Here is a 22,269-nt window from a genome sequence, read left to right on the forward strand (position 1 = left end):
AGGCAAAAACACTGGAGTGGGTTGCCATTTCCTTCTCCAATGCATGAAAGTGAAAAGGGAAAGTGAAGTCGCTCAGTCATGTCCGACTCTAAGCGATCCCATCGACTGCAGCCTACCAGGCTCCTCCATCCATGGGATTTTCCAGGCAAGAGTACTGGAGTGGGGTGCCATTGCCTTCTCCAATCAATTAAGTTATCTTTTAGAAAAAGCCCCAAGCTCCCCAAAAGCTCTCAGCAAAGCCCTTTTCTAGGAAGAAGGAGGGAGGGGCACAGTTGTTGTTGCCAACAGCTTGGCGTCAGATCCTTTGTTCTTGAGGTCAGGCCGTGGTCAGGTAAGGATATTACTGTAAACCTCCACAAACAAATGTTATTCTCTGTCCTGACAAGAAAGGGTAACATCCCAAGGCACAACTTTCACCCTCTGAGGTCCAGGCTGGGCTAAGAGGAGGCAGAACTCAGTTGGCGGCTCCCTCAGGGCCAAGTCCCCAGACCCCGTCCAGCTGTCATCGCTGAGGAAGCGGGCACCCAGGACCCACCCAGCCCTCAGGCCACCCATACGGTGGGAGCCAGGTCCCACACACTTCATCCTATGCAGACAGCCACTGCCGTTAGGTTGCAGGGATGAGGGGGAAGCTCACCTCTGCCTCAAGGTCTGGACCCAACCTGTGGGAGGCCTTACCAGGGCTCTGGAGCTCTGCAGGACACAGCCCCCAGACTGTTCACTAGGTCCCCCTCCTTCCTCTCTCACCTACTGACCTGAGGCCAGGTAAGCTGGAGAAGCCCAGGATTCTGCCTCTTACCTCACTTTCCACCTGACAACCACCACTCCAACCATAGACCAAATTGCCTCACTCAGGATCACTCCTTGACAGTCGGTTGCTTGGGGGAGGGGCCTACTGCGGCGCCAATCACTGGCTGAGCAAGACCACTAACGGTCACTCCTTGACAGTTGGTTGCTTGGGGGAGGGGCCCACTATGGCACTGACCAATGACAGAGCAGGACCTCTAACGGTCATTCCTTGACAGTTGGTCACTTGCGGGTGGAGCCTAATATAGCACTGACCAATGGCTGAGCAAGACCATTAACTGCCATTCCTTGACAGTTGGTCACTTATGGGTGGGGCCCACTACAGCACTGACCAATGGCTGGGCAAGATCACTAACTGTCACTCCTTGAGAGTTGGTTGCTTGGGGGAGGGGCCCACTGTGGCACTGACCAATGACCGAGCAGGACCACTCACTCACTCCTTGACAGTTGGTCATTTGTGGGTGAGGCCAACTACAGTGCTGACCAATGGCTGAGCAGGACCAATAATGATCCAGTGGTAACCACTGCCTAGCAACAAGGTGGGGAGGTAATGGCCCACAGCAACAGCCTGCATGCTAAGAGCTGCACTCAACTGTGTTCTATTGCACATGTCCCTTCCTTTTCATGCAGTTCCAGAATGGTAGGTAGCTTCAAAGATGATCTCTAATATTCATCACCTGATGGCATTCCTGGTTTTTGTGTGGTCCCCTCCCCTTGAGTAAATTTCTTCTGATCACTGTCATACCTCAGTGTAGAAGGGAGATCACTTCTGTAATTAGGTCAGAGAAACGGTCACTTAGTCACTGTAGTGAAGCCACTCTCTTCTATATGGAGAGGACCATGCGTCAAAAACCTGAGGCTCTCAGTCTAAGGACCCACAAAAACTGAATCCTGCCAACAACCATGTAAGCACAGAAGCAGATTCTTCCATGGTCAAGCCTTCAGATGAGAGCTCAGCCCTGGCCTACACCATAACAGCAGCCATGAGAGAGATTTGGAAACAGAAGCTACCCTGGGCTGGATTCCTGACCCACAGAAACCATGAAGTGATACATGCAAATTGTTTTAAGCCATCAGTCTGTGGCTTAAACTTGTTACATAGCAACAATAACGGATATATTTAGGCTCTCATCCTCCCAGCTTAACAACTGCAACAGAAAAGGAAGCGTCCCTCTCCCAGGGTTTGCAACAAACATCCCAGATCTGGATCTCATTGGCCCAGCTTGGGTCATGTGCCCAAGCCCGAGCCAATCCTTGAAGCCTAGGAGATGAGATGTTCTGGTTGGTCAGGCACGCATCATTAGCAAGCCCATGGAGGAGTAGGAGGAGAAAGTTATCAATAACCAAACCTCACCTCAAAGCTGGGAAGCAGTGATTGCCCAAAACAAAATCAGGGTGTTACTCTCAGAGGAAGGCAAAATAGCAGTCAACCACTATCATAGAACAAGACTTGGTATGAAGTAATGTGGAAGAAAAGATAAGGGGGAAGAAAAAGCACAAAAATGAGCACCCAGGCACATAGCAAGTGTTCAATTAAAAACTCAATGGCTGAAGAAGATTAAACCAGGGCTACTCTTAAGAAACCTATATGCAGGTCAGGAAGCAACAGTTAGAACTGGACATGGAACAACAGACTGGTTCCAAATAGGAAAAGGAGTACGTCAAGGCTGTATACTGTCCCCCTGCTTATTTAACTTATATGCGGAGTACATCATGAGAAACACTGGGCTGGAAGAAGCACAAGCTGGAATCAAGATTGCCGGGAGAAATATCAATCACCTCAGATATGCAGATGACACCATCCTTATGGCAGAAAGTGAACAGGAACTGAAAAACCTCTTGATGAAAGTGAAACAGTTGGCTTAAAGCTCAACATTCAGAAAACTAAGATCATGGCATCCGGTCCCATCACTTCATGGGACATAGATGGGGAAACAGTGGAAACAGTGTCAGACTTTATTTTGGGGGGCTCCAAAATCACTGAAGATGGTGACTGCAGCCATGAAATTAAAAGACACTTACTCCTTGGAAGGAAAGCTATGATCAACCTGGATAGCATATTCAAAAGCAGAGACAGTACTTTGCCAACAAAGGTCCGTCTAGTCAAGGCTATGGTTTTTCCAGTGGTCATGTATGGATGTGAGAGTTGGACTGTGAAGAAAGCTGAGCGCCGAAGAATTGATGCTTTTGAATTGTGGTGTTGGAGAAAACTCTTGAGAGTCCCTTGGACTGCAAGGAGATCCAACCTGTCTATGCTAAAGGAGATCAGTCCTGGGTGTTCTTTGGAAGGAATGATGCTAAAGCTGAAACTCCAGTACTTTGGCCACCTCATGCGAAGAGCTGACTCATTGGAAAAGACCGTGATGCTGGGAGGGATTGGGGGCAGGAGGAGAAGGGGACGACAGAGGATGAGATGGCTGGATGGCATCACCGACTGGATGGACATGAGTTTGAGTGAACTCCGGGAGTTGGTGAGGGAGGGAGGCCTAGACAGGGAGGCCTGGTGTGCTGCAATTCATGAGGTCACAAAGAGTTGGACACGACTGAGCGACTGAACTGAACTGAACATTTATTACAGACCCATGTGAATTCAAGCACTACACTGAATTCTTACACAAGTTCTCCCTTAATCCTGACATCCCAAAGAGTAGGAGCTCCTACTTTCCCCCTTTCACAGATGAACATGCTGTGGCACAGAGAGGTTAAGTAATTCACCCAAAGTCACAGAGCAAGCAAATGGCGGAATTGGGATTTAAACCCAAGCAGGCTGACACCTCAATTCATGATCTTAATTTCAGTCATCTGTTTGAAAACAGTTTGTAAGAGCAGCCGAAGGAGAAGCAAACTACATAATCAACCAGTGAGAGATAGAAAGCTGACAGGAGGTGCCAAAGAAGTTCATCCTCTCATTCAAACACTTATAAAAAACTTTCACAAAGAAAGAGAATAAGAGTTAGGGAACCGTACAGGATGGCAAAGCTTGAAAATGAAATTCCAGCAGCTTCCTCCCTCATATCGTCCTCAATGCTGTAATGAAGAGAAGTAGAATTTAGTTGCCCTTAGAAAATAATCTGAGATGACAGGCAAATTGATCAAGTAGGAAGAGGAGGCCACTCTGGAGCCTGTTTAAGTGAAGCTGGTACTAATGGTGAGGCCAGCCCCCTCTTCCCCAGCACTTTTTTCTCCTGAAATATACAGACCTTCTTTAACAGCTCAGCCCATAAATTTAAGAGAAAAACTCTTTAACTGGGCTGGGCGTGGGGTGGGGGAGTGGGTGGAAGGAGAAAAAATATCATAGGGAAATTTAAAATTCATCATAAATTCATGGTGCTTTCTAGAGAACTTGTTGCATTAGAAAGGAGCATGTCTGTGTTAAGTGCTATGGAGGCACAGGCTGGGGAACAGAAGATGGCTCTCTTCTAAGATTGAAGCTCCCAGAATCTAGAGAAATGCCGTGAGTAGAGGGACTAGCATTTCCAAGTCCTTCGGGGACCATCCATCGCTGGAACCACTGGGAATGGAGCCTTGGGAAGCACTGTCAAGTCCTTGTCATCAGAAAGCAAGTACCTCTCGGTAAGAGGCTTGGGTTCTAAGAACCAGCCCCTGGCCATTCCTGTTTTTCTGTTAACTCCACTTCTTCAGGTGTCAGTTCTTTCCATAACCGTCACTCAGTCACACCCTGCCTGGCTTTCCTCAAGTGTCTGGAGATCCATGTTGGGTGCTGATTTCTGCACACTGTTTCTGCTGGATAGGATGGACATCTGCATATCTTTCTAAACCTCCTTTCGATGTTTGGGGAATCCTCCATTTTCTGGGGGCTTAGTCACTCAGTCGTGTCCAACTCTTAATGATCCCATGGACTGTAGTCCACCAGGCTCCTCTATTCATGGAATTCTCCAGGCAAGAATACTGGAGTGGGTTGCTATGCCCTCCTCCAGGAGAACTTCCAAACCCAGGTCTCCCGCATTGCAGGCAGATTCTTTACCATCTGAGCTACCAGGGGAGCCCTGAGGCAGAAGAAAATCACTAAATATACCTTGATATTCCCCTGACATGAAATAAAATAGCAGGCAGTGATTGAAAAAAAAACAGTTCTATATGTACATGGATACTGGGAAAGAAATTATATATATTCCTACAGGGAAAAATACACAACAAACTGATAAACAGAGCAGTTACCTTTGGGAAGGAAATTACACAAAGGGGACTTGGGGCCTATCTGTCACATTTTTTAAGCCATTTTCACAGCTTTGACACTGTTGTGCAATTGCCAAACGGCTTTCACCCAGAAAATCTGTCCCCCAGTTTCCCATCCTAGAAGGAAGAATAAAATCTCAAACACAAACACGCACACAGACACACAAACACACACACACAGTGCAATTATAAGAGATTCTGATTGTTTATACCTTCTCTCCAAATGCTTTGCTATTCCTGATGAAATAGTCATCCCCAGCTACTAATTATCCCCCCAATATCCATTCTTTTCTTTTGCCAGAGCAACAGAACTTTTATTTTCAGCAACTTCAAAGGAAGACTGCATTCCCCAGATTCCTTCACAATTACATGTGGCCATGCAATCTCATCATAACCAACAGGATATAAGTAAAAGCATCTTGGGACTGCTTCTAGGACTCTTCTGTAAAAGACAATTGATACAAATCCTTTACCCTTTCTGTATCTGCATCCCCATCCTGGTGACTGGAATGAAGATGAGATGGCTATACCTGCAGCTGCCATTTTGGGCCATGAGGGCAAAGACCTCAACCTTGAATTGGAAGAATGAGAAAGGGTCCATGAGGCTTTCACAGAACAGAGCCAACCTACAGTCCTGGGCTACCGAGCTCCAGAATCTGACTTGGGAAATAAACTCTTACTTTTTAAGCCAACACTTTTTTTTTTTAAACCAAGCCGCACACCTTGTGGGATCTTAGTTACCCTGCTGCTGCTGCTGCTATCTGTGCGACCCCATAGATGGCAGCCCACCAGGCTCCCCAATCCCTGGAATTCTCCAGGCAAGAACACTGGAGTGGGTTGCCATTTCCTTCCCCAATGCATGAAAGTGAAAAGTGAAAGTGAAGTCACTCAGTCGTGTCCAACTCTTAGCGACCCCATAGACTGCAGCCTACCAGGCTCCTCCATCCATAGGATTTTCCAGGCTAGAGTACTGGAGTGGGGTGCCATTGCCTTCTCCTACCAGGGAGCAAACCTGGGACCTGCAGTGAAAACACCAAGTCCAGGTGTTACTGACTGCCAGGTAATTCTCATGTCACCACTATTTTAATTCTCTGTTGCTCACTGATGAGCCCATTTTCAATAAATACACCCATCACACCACAACCCGGCTTTATTTCCTCAGTGAAACACCAAGCAGCATCCCTCCTGGGTCGCCTGAGTCCCATGCAACTTAGCCCCTAGCACCAGCAAAGCAGAGCAGCAAATTCAGGAGGTCCCAGACAAGGCAATCTCACCAGCCCCAGTGGGGACCCAGAAACCCTGAGAGAAAGAGCCAGGCTGTCTACTTAAAAATCAGCATTATTTTTTTAAGAACATCAGCACTATTGTGGCTGAAATGTCTCAAACTTTCCTGATTTCCTTCCTTGAAACTCTCCAACTCCTTTCCCACCACCCTCACCTTCATTCTTTCACTAAGGTCAGTAGTCCAGCCACACCTTTCCCACACTAATAAAATAATATAAAAGCGCATGTGTGAAGGGATGGGAGAGGGGTGAGAGGCAGCATGGTCCGCTGGTGAATATCCAAAGTACCTGGATTAAAACCCCAGCCCTGGTAGGAATGTAAATTGATTCAGCCACTATGGAGAACAGTATGGAGATTTCTTTAAAAAACTGGGAATAAAATTACCATATGACCCAGCAATCCCAACCATATTTGAAAAAGACACATGTATCCCAGGTTCATCGCAGTACTATGTACAATAGCCAGGACACGGAAGCAACCTAGGTGTCTAGCGACAGATGAATGGAAAAGTTGTGGTATATACACAATAGACTATTACACAGCCATAAAAAGGAACGAACTTGAGTCAGTTCTAGTGAGGTGGATGAACCCAGAGCCTGTTTTACTGAGTGAAGTAAGTTAGAGAAAAACAAATATCGTATACTAACACATATACACGGAATCTAGCAAAATGGTACTGATTAACCTATTTGCAGGGCAGGAATAGAGTCGGGGGCTTCCTTGGTGGTTTATCAGTAAAGAATTCACCTGCAATGCAGGACACGTGGGTTTGATCCTTGGGCCGGGAAGATCCACTAGAGAAGGAAACAGCAACCCACTCCAGTATCCTTGCCTGGGAAATCCCATGGGCAGAAGAGGCTGATGGGCTACAGTCCATGGGGTCACAAGAGTCAGCCATGACTTAGTAACTAAACAACAACAACAAACAAAGGCTCAGACGAGAGAACAGACTTATGGATACAGCAGGGACAGGAGAGGGCGGGACCAATTGAGAGTAGCATTAAAATATATATACAACCATATGTAAAACAGATAGCCAGTGGAATTTGCTATGTGATTCAAGGGACTCAAACAGGGGCTATGTGACAGCCTAGAGGGGTGGGATGGGGTAGAAAGTCGGAAGGAGGTTCAAGAGGGAGGGGACGTATGTATACCTATGGCATATTCATATTGATGTATGGCAGAAACCAACACAATATTGTAAAGCAATTATCTTTCAATTAAAAATAATTTTTAAATGGATATAATAATAATATCCACACATCTCCCAGGCTTGTTGCGAATATGAGTTGATATATGCAGATATATTAGAACTATGACTGCCACATAGAAAGCACCATCTAAATATACCTATTTTATACACATAGGAGGCGTTGGGTGAGTTGTTTTTATTAAAATGGCATGCACAGGCTAAGTTACCCTGCTGTTCACTTTTCTCCTTGACAATAAGCCCTGGTCATCCCTCCAGGACAAGGGAGGTCCAATCCATTCTTTTTAATAGCTACATAGTGGTCCAAGCACGTAAATACCACTATTTAGTCCAGAATTACTTTATTGATGAACAATCAAGGTTTTTTTTTTTTCTCTTTTTCACCATTACAGACAATGTTGCTATAAATATCCATGAGCATACAATCTTACCAATGGTGCTTTTATTTCTAGAAAGCATAGGTTTCCCAGCAGTGAGATTGCTGGGTCAAAGATCAAATTCTCTTTTCATATATATTAGCAGGTTACATTCCAAATAGTCTGTGTTTTCAACCAAAGCAACTAAGATATGTGTGAGATCACTGGACTGGGGTTTCAGAGGTCACATGCACAAAACAGAAGCCCCAGGAGATTCAGGAGCAGCCAGAGGAGAGCCCACAAAGGGCAGGAGAGGGAAGTATTGGCTCCTTGAGGGAAGAGCACCAGAGGTATCCATCCAGACATGAGCGCTCTCCTGACCTGGGGCGGGACCCGGGGGGTGCGGGGGTGGGGGCGGTGGAGGCGTGGCCGGGGGTGGGGAGGGAATGTCCCCCTCACTTGGTAGCCTATCAGAATAAATTTTCTTCCTTCTGGTGGAAGCACCAGATTTTCTTTGGGGAAACAATTCCCTGCCTACCTCTCTGGCAAGTTCCTTCCAATTCTGGCTCCTGAGATGAGCTTCTGACTTAAGCGTGGCTGATCAGATGAAGGATTCCATCCCCACAGCCACAGTTCCTGGTTGAGAGGTCAGCACACAACCCATGTTAGTTCAGTAAAAGTCAGTCCTGAGATTCTTGCTGGGACAATTAAGAAAGAGACATTTGGCTTTTGCTGGTTGGAAGAAAGCCAATAGTCAGTCAGCTTTGCCATCAAAGAATTAGATGAACACAGGGAAAAAGAGAACCAAGAGACAGAGGGAGAGCATAAGCTCTCATTAGGAGAGTGTTAAGCCCCTGGATCTAGCCATGCCTGAAGCTGTTTCCTCCTCAAGCTTCCCACCTTCAGGAACTAGTACAAAAATTCCCAATTTTGGACTTTGCAACTATGATAATCCAGATTTAATACACTGGCATACTCTTGCATTTGACACATCATCTCCATGAGTGCACCTAAAATCTTAAATTTGGAAACTTAAAATATCACAGACCTCGGTGTCACAGATAAAAGAGAAAAGGCCATGTTAATCTTTAAAACAATCAAATATGAAAAAACACAAGGTCATAAAAGAGATCCATTGATCAGTCATTCTGAGTATAAAATAACTAACCAGTAGGTTCCTTTAATACTAGCTCCCTCCAGCAGCATCCCTACAAGGGGTCTTCTGAGCCGTGAGCCATCAAGCTTTGCCTGCAGAGTAAAAAATATCTCCCACACACATGTGCTACTATTTTTAAAATGTTACATAAATGCTACTGTAATTACCAAAACCTAGTCGTTCAAAAGCATTACTGAATTGATGGCAACTTTCAATCAATATGTTTTTCTTTTTTAAGCAAGAGATACCAAACCCACAATTCTTCTTATTCAAACAAGCTGGATAATCTTTTAGACATTAAAAGGGGATACTTGTTTTGACCATAGGGTGCTATAAACACCCATTTACAGAGCATTCCCTACTTGAACATTTAAGGCAAACTTTGTTTTTGAAAGGGCCAGATAGTAGGCAATTTATTTAGGCTCTGCAAGCCATATGATCTCTGTCACAACTACTGAACCCTGCCCTTGTTGTGAGAAAGCAACCATAGATAGTAAGTAAACAAACAGGTTTGGTGCAATAAAACTTTATTTACACAATAAACAGGTGAGGGCCGGATTTGGTCTATGGACCCTACCCTGGTGATGCCCAGTTTAATGGGTACAGAAAATAACAAGCAATGAGACAGGAGCCAAGGCCAGCACAGGGTTAGATGGAATTTACAAATCTCTCAACTGTTGTGAAATTGGATGAAGAAAATAAAATTTGATTGACACAAAACTTTTCAGCTACACATCTACTAAATAAAGCAAGTATACCTGCAGTGGCACACTAACAATAATAAACTGTGCCAATCACATCAGGAACACAGGAGAAACGTTTTTCTTAGAATATCAGTGGTTCCAGCAAGAAAAATGAACCCCACACTAAAGCTGATAGGTTCACAGCTCAAATCTAACCTCCACCTCCAATTTCTAGGGGCAAATAGTACATCTGAACACTGGTTTCCTCAACTGTCCTACCAACATCATTAAAACAAAAAAAATCATTAATACCTGCCCCCAGCTATTGAGCACTTAGCATGTGCTGGGCACTTGCTAAGAAGCATTTGCATCTATCATCTCATAGGATCTTCTTAACTTTATCCTCGTTAATGATGTGTCTTTATGTCTGTCTGACAGACGCGGAAACACAGGCTCATCCATCCCAACCTTCTCCCCAGGGCCGTTGGGAAGAATGCATAAAAGACAAAAACCCAACCTACAGATAGATGTTAAGTTCGGTTTGTTAAGTCCACCGTTAGCATACATTGATTTGAGGAACTTCTCTGGTGGCCTAGTGGTTAAGAATCCACCTGCCAATGCAGGGGGGCACTGGTTCGATCCCTGGTCCAGGAAGATCACACAGGCCATGGAGCAACTAAGCCCGTGTGCCTCAGCTACGGAAGTCATCGTGCCCTGGAGCCTGTGCTCCACAAGAGAAGCCACCAAAAGGAGAAGCCTGCACACCGCAACTGGAGAAAGCGCATGCACAGCAATGAAGATCCAGTGCAGCCATAAATAAATATTTGTATATATATATATGTATATATTGATTTGGCCACTATTCTAAGTACAACGGTAGGTATATAATTAGTTCCCAATAAATATTTATTGAATGAGTCTATCAATCAGCATATCCCATAGGGCAAGTTTCAAACTACACCCCAAATCTCACCACTTCTCACCTCCTCTCTAGCTACCACTTAGATCCAAGCCACCAACACCTCTGGACTATTACAATAGCCCCTCGGGGCTCTCCCTGCTTCTGGTTCCTATGACTCAAAGCACCGTCTCCTCTGCTCAAACCTGCCAGTAATTCCAGACTCACGCATTCGAGGCAAAAGCCACAGTCCTTACCAGGTTCTGGTCCCTATAATCTCATCTACTACTCAGCCCAGCCTCAGTGGCCTCCTTTCTGTCCTTGAACCTGCCAGGCACCTTCCCACCTCAGGGCCTTTGCACCGGCTGTTCCCTCTGCCTGGAACACTTGGCTGCCTCACCTCCTTAGGTCTTTACTCACAGTCACCTTCCTAATCCTGCTATTTAAAATTGCAAAACATCTCTCCCCAGCGCCCCCTTCCCACTCCCTCACTTCATGTTTCTCCAAAACCATTAACAACCATTTAATAAACAGCATATCTTATTTAGCTATTTCAGTGTCTATTTCCCTGTGCCTTAATGCTAACCCCATGAGGACAGGGACCTTTGCCTGCCTTGTAGCTGCCGTATCACCAGCTCCAAGTATAAGGCCTATCACAGTGCAGGTGCACAGGAAAACATGTGTCAATGAACAAAGGCAGAATGGAGGAAGGAAGAGAACCGGGGTGAGGTTTTGAAGATCAGCACAGGGGACACAGGTCCATTTTACAGATGGGGAAACTAAGACTCAGAGAGGTCAAGGAGCCAGACCAGTGATCCCAGATCTTCCAATTTCTTGAGAGAAGCCGGAAACCTGGATATTGACATCTTCCACTTTTTAAATACCAGTAACGAACAAGAGAAGCCTGCAGACCAGATATGGCCCAGAGGCAGCCAGCGGCTCTCCACTGGCCTGGAAAAGTTCCACTGCAATGTCACCCTAAAAACAACTTTTTTTGGGAAAACAACATTTTTCATCTACACCGTGCCCCTCCCCTTCCACTCCCTCCTGCACAGTCTTTGGAACAGACTCAGGGAGAACAGAGTCCCCTCCCACCTGGCCACCCCTTCCACCCCTTTGCCAAAGCATCCTCACCACTCTGCCCAGGTGCCCCCGTCCCCGCCCACCTGGCCCCCTCAGCTCACCCAGGAGAGCCTGCAGTGGCAGATGGCACAATTACAGAGAGAAACATAGCAAACCAAGGATATAAATCCATCCACAGTGCACAACACGGAGAGAACCAAGCAAACAAAGGGAGCCACGGGTTCCGAGAGCCTGGAGAGCAGGCAGGGCCCCTCCACCACTCCAGAGTTCTGGAAAGAAAGCCAGGACCCTCCGCCAGCCACATGGAGTGAGCCCCGCGAGCTTCAGGATGCAGCCACAGCAGTATTTTTATGTGTCCATTTGCTCCAGTGCATTAAGAGCCCTGGTGGGAGGCATTCCAAGCACAAGCAGACATTAGAGATGCAGTATTTTCTGAGTCACCCTTCCTAGGCACCGAATCCTGGGCTCCGAAGCGCAGCCATGATGAGTGAGGTCCCCCAACAGATTAATTTAGGTTAACACCGCAAAATAGCCGGGACTCAGAAGCGCTGGGCAATTCTAGAATCTCCATCACCTTCAGTAATAAAATAGAGCAAATCCAATTGGACTCTATTGATTTTTTTAAATGTAACTATTTTGGGGCCAAAACATAAGGAGAGGGTATTGATCACTTCAGGAGTCAGGTGTCAGGGAGGGGAGTTCTGTGCACCCCAACTGTGGCCCCAAGGCAGGCTGAGAAAGAGAAGATGACAGAATTCAACTCCAAAGATCCTGGGCCTCTTTCCCACCTTCCCTTGGCAGAGTGAGTATCAGGGGTCCCTCCTGCCCTGAGTTGCCGGGAAGATGCCAAACAAACACCTGGATGGAGAATAAAAGTGATGAGTGGCCCTGCTTTATTTCTCCCAGTGGGGCTATTACCACCTGACATTAAATTATGTATCTGTCCATTGTTTTATTATTGTCTCACTCTGCCTGAATGGTGGCTCCTCAGAGTGGGGGGCGGGGGTGTCTTTTCTGCTCCCTGCTGTGTCCCCAGTGCTGAGCACTGATTAATGTCTGTTGAATGAATGATTGAGCTCAAGTGGTCAATGACCTTCTTGATCACTTGATGCAGGCCAGGCTCCGCACAAAGAACCTTTCAGAGAGTCGAATTCCTCCTGCCTCTGCCTCCAGGTTGGCTCATTCCAATCTGTTACGTCTCAGATAAGAAAAATGCCACCTTCTCCAAGAAGTCTTGCAGGACCACCCATACTCTCCACATTGCATTGCTTTGTACTGAATACAAGGAGCATAAATTACTGTCCGAGACGCTCCTGGTTATGGACTTGCTGGCTTCTTGTCCCTTGCTCAGTCACACCACATCTGCCCTAGAATGTAAGCCCCCGAGGTCACAGGCACCTAAGCCTGAAGGTGGGGAGACTGAGGCAAAACTCCAAGCCATGGAGGTACCTTAGGGAGAGGGGAGACAGGAGCCAGGCACTTTGGGGAGGAGACCCCACCCTACCACTCATGGGCTGTGTGATCCTCAGTGAGTCCCTGAGTTCCTCTGAGTCTCAGTGCCCCTTCCCCATCTGGGAATACATCTGAACCCTGAGGGGAGGCCCAAGAATCCAGCGAAACATGGAGTGAGAAACCACTTGGTAGGCAGCCTTATCCTTCTCTTCACAGGTTTGATTATTGCAGCAAAGAGCCCATCAGTCCCTCCCTTCCTGCCTCTCTTCCCCCCACCCCTAAAGGACACCCCTCCATCAGTCTCCCTGTTAGTGTCTCCCAACCTTGTGCCAAGATCAGCAGGAGAGTTCAAGGCCTGCTGCAGTCTGAACGGTTGTGCCCCTCCAGACTTCATATGTGGAAACGTAACCCCCGACGTGATGACGGTGGGAGGGGAGTCTTTGGTGAATGAGGTCATGAGGATGAAGTCTCATGATGGGATCAGTGCCTTTATAAGAGACCCCAGGGACTTCCCTAGTAGTCCAAGGGTTAAGAATCCACCTTCCAATGCAGGGGGTAGGGGTTCGATCCCTGGTTGGGGAACTAAGATCCCATATGCCATGAGGCAACCAAGTCTTAGCGCCACAATTAGAAAGCCGGCATGCCACGACTACTGAGTTCGTGGGTTGTGGAGGCTCCACAACAGGAGAACCCTGCACACTGCAACAAAGAGCCCAAATATTGCAACTAAGACCCAATACAGCAAAAGAAAAAAAAAAACATATATTTTTAAAAGAGAGAGACCTCAGAGAGCTCCCTCGCCCCTTCTACCAAGTGACGATACAGTGAGAAGACGGGTATCTATGAACCAGGAAGAGGGTTCTCATCAGACTGTAACTATCCTGGTGCCGTGACCTTGGACTTCCCAACCTCCAGAACTGTCAAGAATAAATAAATGTCTGTTGGTTATAACCTACCCAGGGAGTGGTACTTTGTTATCACAGCCAGGGGGGACTAAGACAGGGCTTATTCTACAGATGGGGAAACTGAGTCTTGGAGAGGTCAGGGGGCTAGAAGGGGCTAGATTCAGATCTCCCAATTTCTTGAAAGAAGCCAGAAACCTGGATGGAGATACAGACATCTCCCACTTTTTATGTTGGCAACTAAGAAGAGATGCCCGCAGGCCAGACGTGGCCCAAAGGCAGCCTGAAGCCTTCCACATGGGCTCAGTTTACCGAAACACCAAGTCCTGGATGGACCTAGAGATGGTCATACTAAGTGGAGTAAGCCAGACAGAGAAACACAGAAATCACATAATATAGCTTACTTGTGGGATCTAAAAAGATGACAGAAATGAACTACCTTACAAAACAGAAATAGACCTATAGACTTAGAAAACAAACTTTATGGTTACCAAAGGTGAAAGGATGAAGGATAAATTAAGAGTATGAAATTAACATATGCATACTACTGTATATAAAATAGATAACCAACAAGGACCTACAGGTTCTTGTATAGCACAGGGAACAATACTTAATATTTTTTTAATAACCTATAAGGGGAAAAATCTGAAAACGTATGTATATGTATAACTAAATCACTGTGTTATACACCTAAAACCAACACAACATTGTAAATCAACTATACTTCAGTAATTTTTTAAATTTTAATAAAATATATACTGCTAAATTATAAGATGCAAAACTACTTTAAAAAGGAGTTTAAAAGCAGAAAGGAATGACAGAGGATGAGATGTGTGGATGGCATCACCGACTCAATGGACATGAGTTTGGGCAAGCCCTGGGAGATGGTGAAGGACAGGGAAACCCAGAGGGCTGCAGTTCATGGGGTCACAAAGAGTTGGATACAACTGAGCAACTGAACAACAACAACAGTTTACAAATAAACATTCTAGAAATGCTAGAAAATATCAAGTATTTTCAAAACAGTATTTGGGACTAAAAAAATGTGCCACACCCTGCCTTGCCAATGTACCCCCCCAGCTCCGAAGCAAAGGAGCTGCCTTTACAGGCACCAGAATTCCCAAAAATGGGTTTCTCAAAAAAGACTAAGCTCTATTTCCAACTCAAAATACATCCCTGAATCCCCTGGGCCTAAATTAGTCTCAAAATCCAATAAATTGCCCACAAAACTCAGTGTTTGCAAACACGGAGAAGGCAGTGGCTAAGAGCACTGACTCTGAGACAGATACACTGTGCTTTTACATCCATGGCCCATCTTTTGTGGCCGTATGACCTTGACAGGCCAAGGCACCTCTCTGGGCCTCAGTTTCCTCATCTGTAAAGTGGGGCAAGCACAAGTCCCGAGCCCATGGGGGCCATTGAGGACTCGATGAAGTAAAATCAGCAGAGGTCTTAGGATGCACAGTAAGTATAGATCGGGGCTAGTTGCAGTGTTTCTGATTCTCAGCGACGCTGAACTAGAAGAACCAGGGCAGGAGACAAAATGAAAAGGTGGGGGGGGTGTCTGTCTGCCAAAGTCTCACCCTTTAATGTAACTGTCTAATCCCTTGAAGGCACAGAACTCAAAGGATTCCTAGGTGCCTGCAGAGTTGATGCCAATCTGTTTGATTTCTATGGCTGGAAACCTTAGCTTGAATTAATAGGTGTATTTGTTGCAGAGAGAGAGCACAAAAAAAGTGAAATAACCACCCACCACCTTGGAATGTGGGTCTAGTTTGTCCACACAGTTCTGTGCAAGGTTGTGGAGGCAAATCTGGCTGTGTGAGGAGGTGGATAAAGCACAAACCAGTGCCTGGGCTGGAATGCTGACCCTGCGTGACCTCAGGCAAGTTACTTAGCATCTCTGGACCTCAATATATCCCCATCTGTAAACTATGAATAATGAGGGTGTTCATTTAGCTTGTATTACAGTTTTTGATCCCGTTAAATGAGGAAAAGTCTGAGATGGTCCCTGAAACACAGGGAGCAACTTCAGAAGCATGTGAATCCATCATCACCCCATCATTCCATCACCATCATCATCACCACCACCATCACCATCGCCATCACCATCATCATTACCATCATTATCATCCCATCACCATCATCGCCAACGTCATCATCACCATCACCACCATCATCATCATCCCACCACCATCACCATCATCACCAACATCATCACCATCACCGTCATCATTACCATCATTATCATCCCATCACTATCACCACCATCACTGTCATCATCACCATCACCACCATCATCACCAACATCATCACCATCACCATCACCATCACCATCATCATCATCTCATCACCATCATCACCATCATCACCAACATCATCACCATCACCGTCATCATCACCATCATCATCATCCCATCACCATCATCACCATCACTGTCATCATCACCATCACCACCATCATCACCAACATCATCACCATCACCATCACCATCACCATCATCATCATCTCATCACCATCATCACCATCATCACCAACATCATCACCATCACCGTCATCATCACCATCATCATCATCCCATCACCATCATCACCATCACTGTCATCATCACCATCACCACCATCATCACCAACATCATCACCATCACCATCATCATCACCATCATCATCATCTCATCACCATCATCACCATCACTTTCATCATCATCCCATCACCATCATCACCATCATCACCAACATCACCATCATCCCATCACACCATTACCATCACTGTCACCATCACCATCATCACCATCATCACCAACATCATCACCATCACCATCATCATTACCATCATTATCATCCCATCACTATCACCACCATCACTGTCACCATCACCATCATCACCATCATCACCAACATCATCACCATCACCATCACCATCACCATCATCATCATCTCATCACCATCATCACCATCATCACCAACATCATCACCATCACCATCATCATCACCATCATCATCATCTCATCACCATCATCACCATCATCCCACCACCATTACCATCATCATCACCAACATCATCACCATCACCATCACCAACATCATCACCATCATCACCATCACTTTCATCATCATCCCATCACCATCATCACCATCATCACCAACATCACCATCATCATCCCATCACACCATTACCATCACTGTCACCATCACCATCATCACCATCATCACCAACATCATCACCATCACCATCATCATCACCATCATCATCATCTCATCACCATCATCCCATCATCCCACCACCATCACCACCACCACCACCACCATCATCACCATCACCATTACCATCATTACCATCCCATCACCATCATCACCATCACTTTCATCATCATCCCATCACCATCATTACCATCACCATCATCACCAACATCATCACCAACATCACCATCATCCCATCATCCCACCACCATCACCAACATCATACCAACATCATCACCACCACCACCACCATCATCATTGTCCTTGTGATGATTTGCTGCCCGCCTTTTGAGTTGACATTTGCTATTTTGGCCACCCCCAGCAGCTGTCATTCTCATGACCTTGGGCTCCTCAAATGGAGTCACAATCCTCTGAAGGACCAGAAAGTAGAACTCCTTGACCAGAAAGGCTCCTCTGTGTACAGTGGAAAAGTCCTGGGCAAGGAGTTTAAAAAGAGAGAGAGAGAGAGAGAGAAATTACAGGAACCATGAGCCTTGATCTGTCACCAATTCACTGTGTGACCCTGAGCAAGTCACTTTCCATGCCTGAGTCTCCTTTGCCATTTGCAGAGAGGGTTGTTGGAGGAGATGCTCCGGAACACTTCTTGCTCTCCAAGTCCAACCATTCACTCTGGAAAGACTTGGTGGGACCACTACCACCCCATGTTGCTGCCTCAGGTGCCAGGGTGCCTCCATCTCCCTATGGTGATGGGAGGTGATTCATCTGCTGAATCCCATAGCTTCAAAGGGAAATGCACTCTCTCCATCCTCATTCAGTTTTAGAGCCAGGAGAAAAAAAAATAAAAAGGAGGTGTCCAGCCACATACAATGGGGGGGGTGGGGGAGAGTCCGCGTACATCCAGGCACAAGGCCCCTGCAAGAGCTCTGCTCCCAGAGACCACCCTCTCAGATTTCACGTCAACAAATGAGGGGTTTCTTGTGCTCCTTTGGACCATGGCAACCACTTCCCTCATTGTTGGCTTCAAGCATCGCAGCTCATGCAGAAGCCTCATGCCTCCCAAGTTCCCTGCATCCGGTGGCAGGCGGGGGTAAGGAAGGCAGAATGAAATGATTTACTCTGGGAACCTCCACAGTACAGCCACTAAATCACTGGAGTAGGGGGGGGGGCGACAGCACTGGCATACCACTCGCCGTCATCCCCAAGGCCACCTCTCCAAAGAGCAACACCACACACATGCAACCCCACCAAATCACTATTGTAATGAGAAAGAAATATACCACATGCCACGCCAAGGTGCCAGGCACGGCTAAGAGCATCTCTGCCTTGAAGCCAAAGTCTCCCCCGCCCACCCTCCCATCAGACTAGCAGGCTCTGCCACTCACAAGGACCCTCTGTCGGGGGTTCCCCACCCACCCTGATTTTATTAGACCCCGAGCACAATGGGTCAATGGAGCAAGGCACGTCCATTTTCCCCAGCAGGCACTGGAACAGCGCCGCTAATTTGCAAAGCCACAGCGTGCACAAAAGTGGCTTGAATAATGGGGGCCCCCTAGTCGCTAAGCCGGGGGATTTGTGCTGACTCTTACCAAGTACAGTTCCATATGTTTAAGCGTTTGCAAGGCTCAAAGAAGTACACCCACCACACTCTTTACCATGGCAGCGACCCACGCAGGCGGGGGGAGGGGGGCACAAAGCAGACAGCCCCTGTGTGTGATGGGGGAAGAGAGTGTGTCCTTCCTCGCCTCTGAACTCTTCCAGCCCCTCTCCTGGAGCCTCAGTCAAATGTGGTCAGGAAATCACGCCAGAAATTAACCAGAAAATCCAACCAGCTCTGAAGGATGCTCTAGCTAATTCCTCCGAACCTTTCAACCAAAGGTAGGCAGCTAAGTATCTTTCAGGAATTTCAACCTTGTTTCTTTTTTTTTTCCTCCCAGCTCTCCTAACTGGTGCTAAATATAGAGTTATCAACTGTTGTCTCTTTATGTCCCTGGTGGGGATCAGAGAAAGGCTTATGTGTGCTTGCAAGGACCTGGTGGCAGCAGTGGGGTTTCTGCCGTAGCAGCACCTGTCAGAATGAGCTGCCCAGCTGAGACCTGGGGGCAGACTCGGAACCGGGCCAGCACCAGGTTTCAGGGATGGTATACCTTCCCAGCCAGGACGGGGCCCCCCAGAGACAGGCACCAGCTCTTCTGTTGCTAGCGGAGGGGGAAGCCGAGGTTCACCATGTTCCCTTCCAAAGCATTAGGCAGGCAGCCTCTCTGGGAGATTTCTTGTCTTCACTTAGCAGCACATCCAGGCAAACTCTGACCACCCCCACCCCTCCACCCCGTTCAGAAACAAAATTGAGACAAAAACTGCAATTTTCAAGTCCGAGGGGACTGTGCACTTTGGAGAACAGGCTCCAGGGCTTCGGCTAAGAGGAAACTCCCAGCCCCAGGAAACAGCCCCTCCTTTGGTGCCACAGAAGACCGCGGAGAGCTGAACAGCGATCAGAGCTGCTTATTAGCCAAGTAGATTGAAGATTCATCCACAGTTAAGCCCAACACGGCTCTCTAAATTGAGCCAAAGCTGAACGCCGATGGATATCTCTGACAGTAGGCTTTCTCCGAGTGGAAGGTTTTATTTAATATTTTCGGTCACTTAAGGGCATCTCGAAGCAAGACAATATTTACTTTTTCCATGCAAATACATCACACATTAAGTTGGCAAACAACGTTGGCTCCTGACTGCAACCCTCCAAGACAGTTGAAGCTGAAAAGTTACACTTGTATTTTTCTGCTGCGTTCTGGGTGGCTGTGTGGTTTGTTTATCAACAAGATGAGAAGAAATTGTCTCAAGCGAAAGCTGCCTGCTCTCAAATCACGGATCCTGATGTTAAAAGGTTTGGAGAACCAAGCTCTCCAAATGTATATGAATGCTGTTGGTGACTGCTCCCCGTTCCTCTAAGCCTTTACATATTCTTCGCTGCCTGGGTTGGGAGGAGGGGAGGAACTGGCATTTTAGGATAAACGTCCTCGGGAACCAACGTGTAACCACACCAAGGTGGTAGAAAGCTTTTCAAACTCCAGCGATGACCCAAAATACCTGACTATCCTGCCTTTCCCCACTCGCTAGGTTTTGGCAACAGCTGCGCCGAAGCCAGCGGGGAGCCCAGCTCCATGGTACCCAAGCAATGGCTCTAGGCATCACTACGTTCCAGGCGCCTCTGCGCGCCCGGAACTGCCTGTCCGCCTTGGGGTCAGGGCGCTGGGGCAGCCCGCGTTTCCAGGAGGCTAACAGTGGGCTGCGCCGTAGCCAAGGGAAGGCCACCTGAGGAAGGGGCACCTTCGGCGGGGATGTAAAAGCAGGAGGGTGCCGCGGGGCTTGGGGAGGGACTGCGCACCAGCCAGACAGCTCCGACCGAGGCGACCTCAAGGTGGGGCCCCGCAGGTGTCCTGGGGGAGCCGGCGGTGCGTCCGCGGGCATCAGGAAATGGAGAGAAGGGGCCCAACGACTCTGCCACAGCAAAACCGTTGCGGGAACCGGGTCCTGGAGGGGATGTTGCCCCAAGGCAAGGCAAAGAGGCGATTCGATTCCTGGAGGCGCGCCCCCACCCGCCTTGTGAGGCTGAGCGCACCCGGTCTGTTGCCTCTTGCGCGCTGAAAGGATACGCAGGAAAGCTGGGGGTTTGGGGAGGAAGGCGGGCAAGCTCTCGCGCTGGGCGAAGGGGTACGTGCTGGGGACCCCTGGGTTCCCAGAGTATCCTTAGATCTGTCCAAGTTCGGGAGACGCAAGCTGCCGGGGACTTGAGAAGGAGGTGGCTGCCCCGTGCGGGAGCCAACTTTGTGCGCTGCGGCCGAGGTCGGGGATGGGGACTGGGAACGCGTTACCTGGGCAGCGGAGGGCCATCAACGCCAGCAGAAGCCCGAGCGGCGGCGCCCGGACCGGGGGCGGCATGGTCCTCGGCGCGCGGTGGGCCCGGCCCGCGGCTCCCGGGAGCGGCCCCCGCGGCTACGCTGGGGCGCCGGGCATGGCTAGCTCCCAAGGCGCCGCTCTTCCCCAGACGCAGGCGGCCGACGCTGGCGGCGCTTCCCTGGCTGCGCCTCAGTGCGCTCTCCGGGCTCAGCTGTGCGCGGCCGGGGAGCAGGGGGCCGCGGGGGCTCAGCGCCCGGCGCCCTGGCCCGCCGCCCCGCACTTGGCCCGAGTTGCGCAGCCCCCGCCGCCGCCGCCGCGACTCCCGCGCCCCGGCGCCCGTCCCATTCCGGTCGCGCCGCCGCCGCTGCCACCACCGCCGCCTCTGCCCGCGCCAGCTGCCGGCCGCCCCTCGAGCCAGCGAGAGAGTGAGCGAGCGCGCGAGAGCCGGGGAGGAGGGAGGCGAGGCGGGAGGAGGGAGGGGCCGGGGCGGCCGGGGGAGGGGCCGCCGCCGGGAGACCGGGCACCAGGCGGCCGCCCGGCGATAGGCGGCGGGACGTGCCACTCCCCGGCGTCCCGGGGGGAGGGCGCCCGGCCGCAGAAGGCCTGGGAAGCCCCGCGGGGGTGGTCAGGGCGTTGGCGGGGACAGGGACCGCCGGAGGGATGACCTACTGGGCAAAGTGCGGACAGATCCGGGCGCATTCGGGGCGTAGTGGCGAGAGTTCCCAAGGTCGCGGGACGAGGGAGATGGGGAGGGTCCTAGGAACCGGGCAGCGAGTCTGGGGGGAGGCGTCTGCGGAGGACAGGGACTGCGGGACTGCGCAGACCAGAGGTCCTGGGATAGGTCTGGCACAGCTTGGGGGGGGGGGGGGGGGGAGGGCTGTGGGGGAGGGGAAGGCAGGGGAGGCCTCGGGAGTTGGGGGCTACCTGAGGAGTTTCTTTAGCGCACTAGGATCGGGGCGTGGACGCGCTGGCTGGGCGCGGTCAGGGGTCCTGAGAGATCGAAGGCGCCTTAGGGATGGCTACCCACGCTTAATTAGAAGCGCAGACCCTTGGGGGACCCTTCTTTACCCGAGCTAGAGGGCTCGCCTGCCCATTTCTCGCAGGCCCTAAGAGCGCGCGGAGGGAGGGGGCGCGGGCCAGAGAGGT

At 48.9% G+C, this 22,269-nt stretch overlaps 1 protein-coding gene across 1 annotated transcript in view; it reads right to left on the minus strand.

Annotated features, from left to right (window-relative positions):
* The window catches only part of TMEM132B (transmembrane protein 132B), a 399,927-nt gene extending 378,378 nt beyond the window's left edge, over nt 1-21,549 (minus strand). The window contains exon 1 of the mRNA XM_069557618.1: nt 21,099-21,549. Within this exon, the coding sequence (XP_069413719.1) occupies nt 21,099-21,165 (67 nt within the window). The 5' untranslated portion in view covers nt 21,166-21,549. The remainder of the gene's footprint in view (nt 1-21,098) is intronic.
* Nucleotides 21,550-22,269: the final 720 nt, after the last annotated feature.

This window comes from Ovis canadensis, chromosome 17 (genome assembly GCF_042477335.2).
Source record: "Ovis canadensis isolate MfBH-ARS-UI-01 breed Bighorn chromosome 17, ARS-UI_OviCan_v2, whole genome shotgun sequence".
In the NCBI taxonomy this organism is placed as follows: Eukaryota; Metazoa; Chordata; class Mammalia; order Artiodactyla; family Bovidae; genus Ovis; species Ovis canadensis.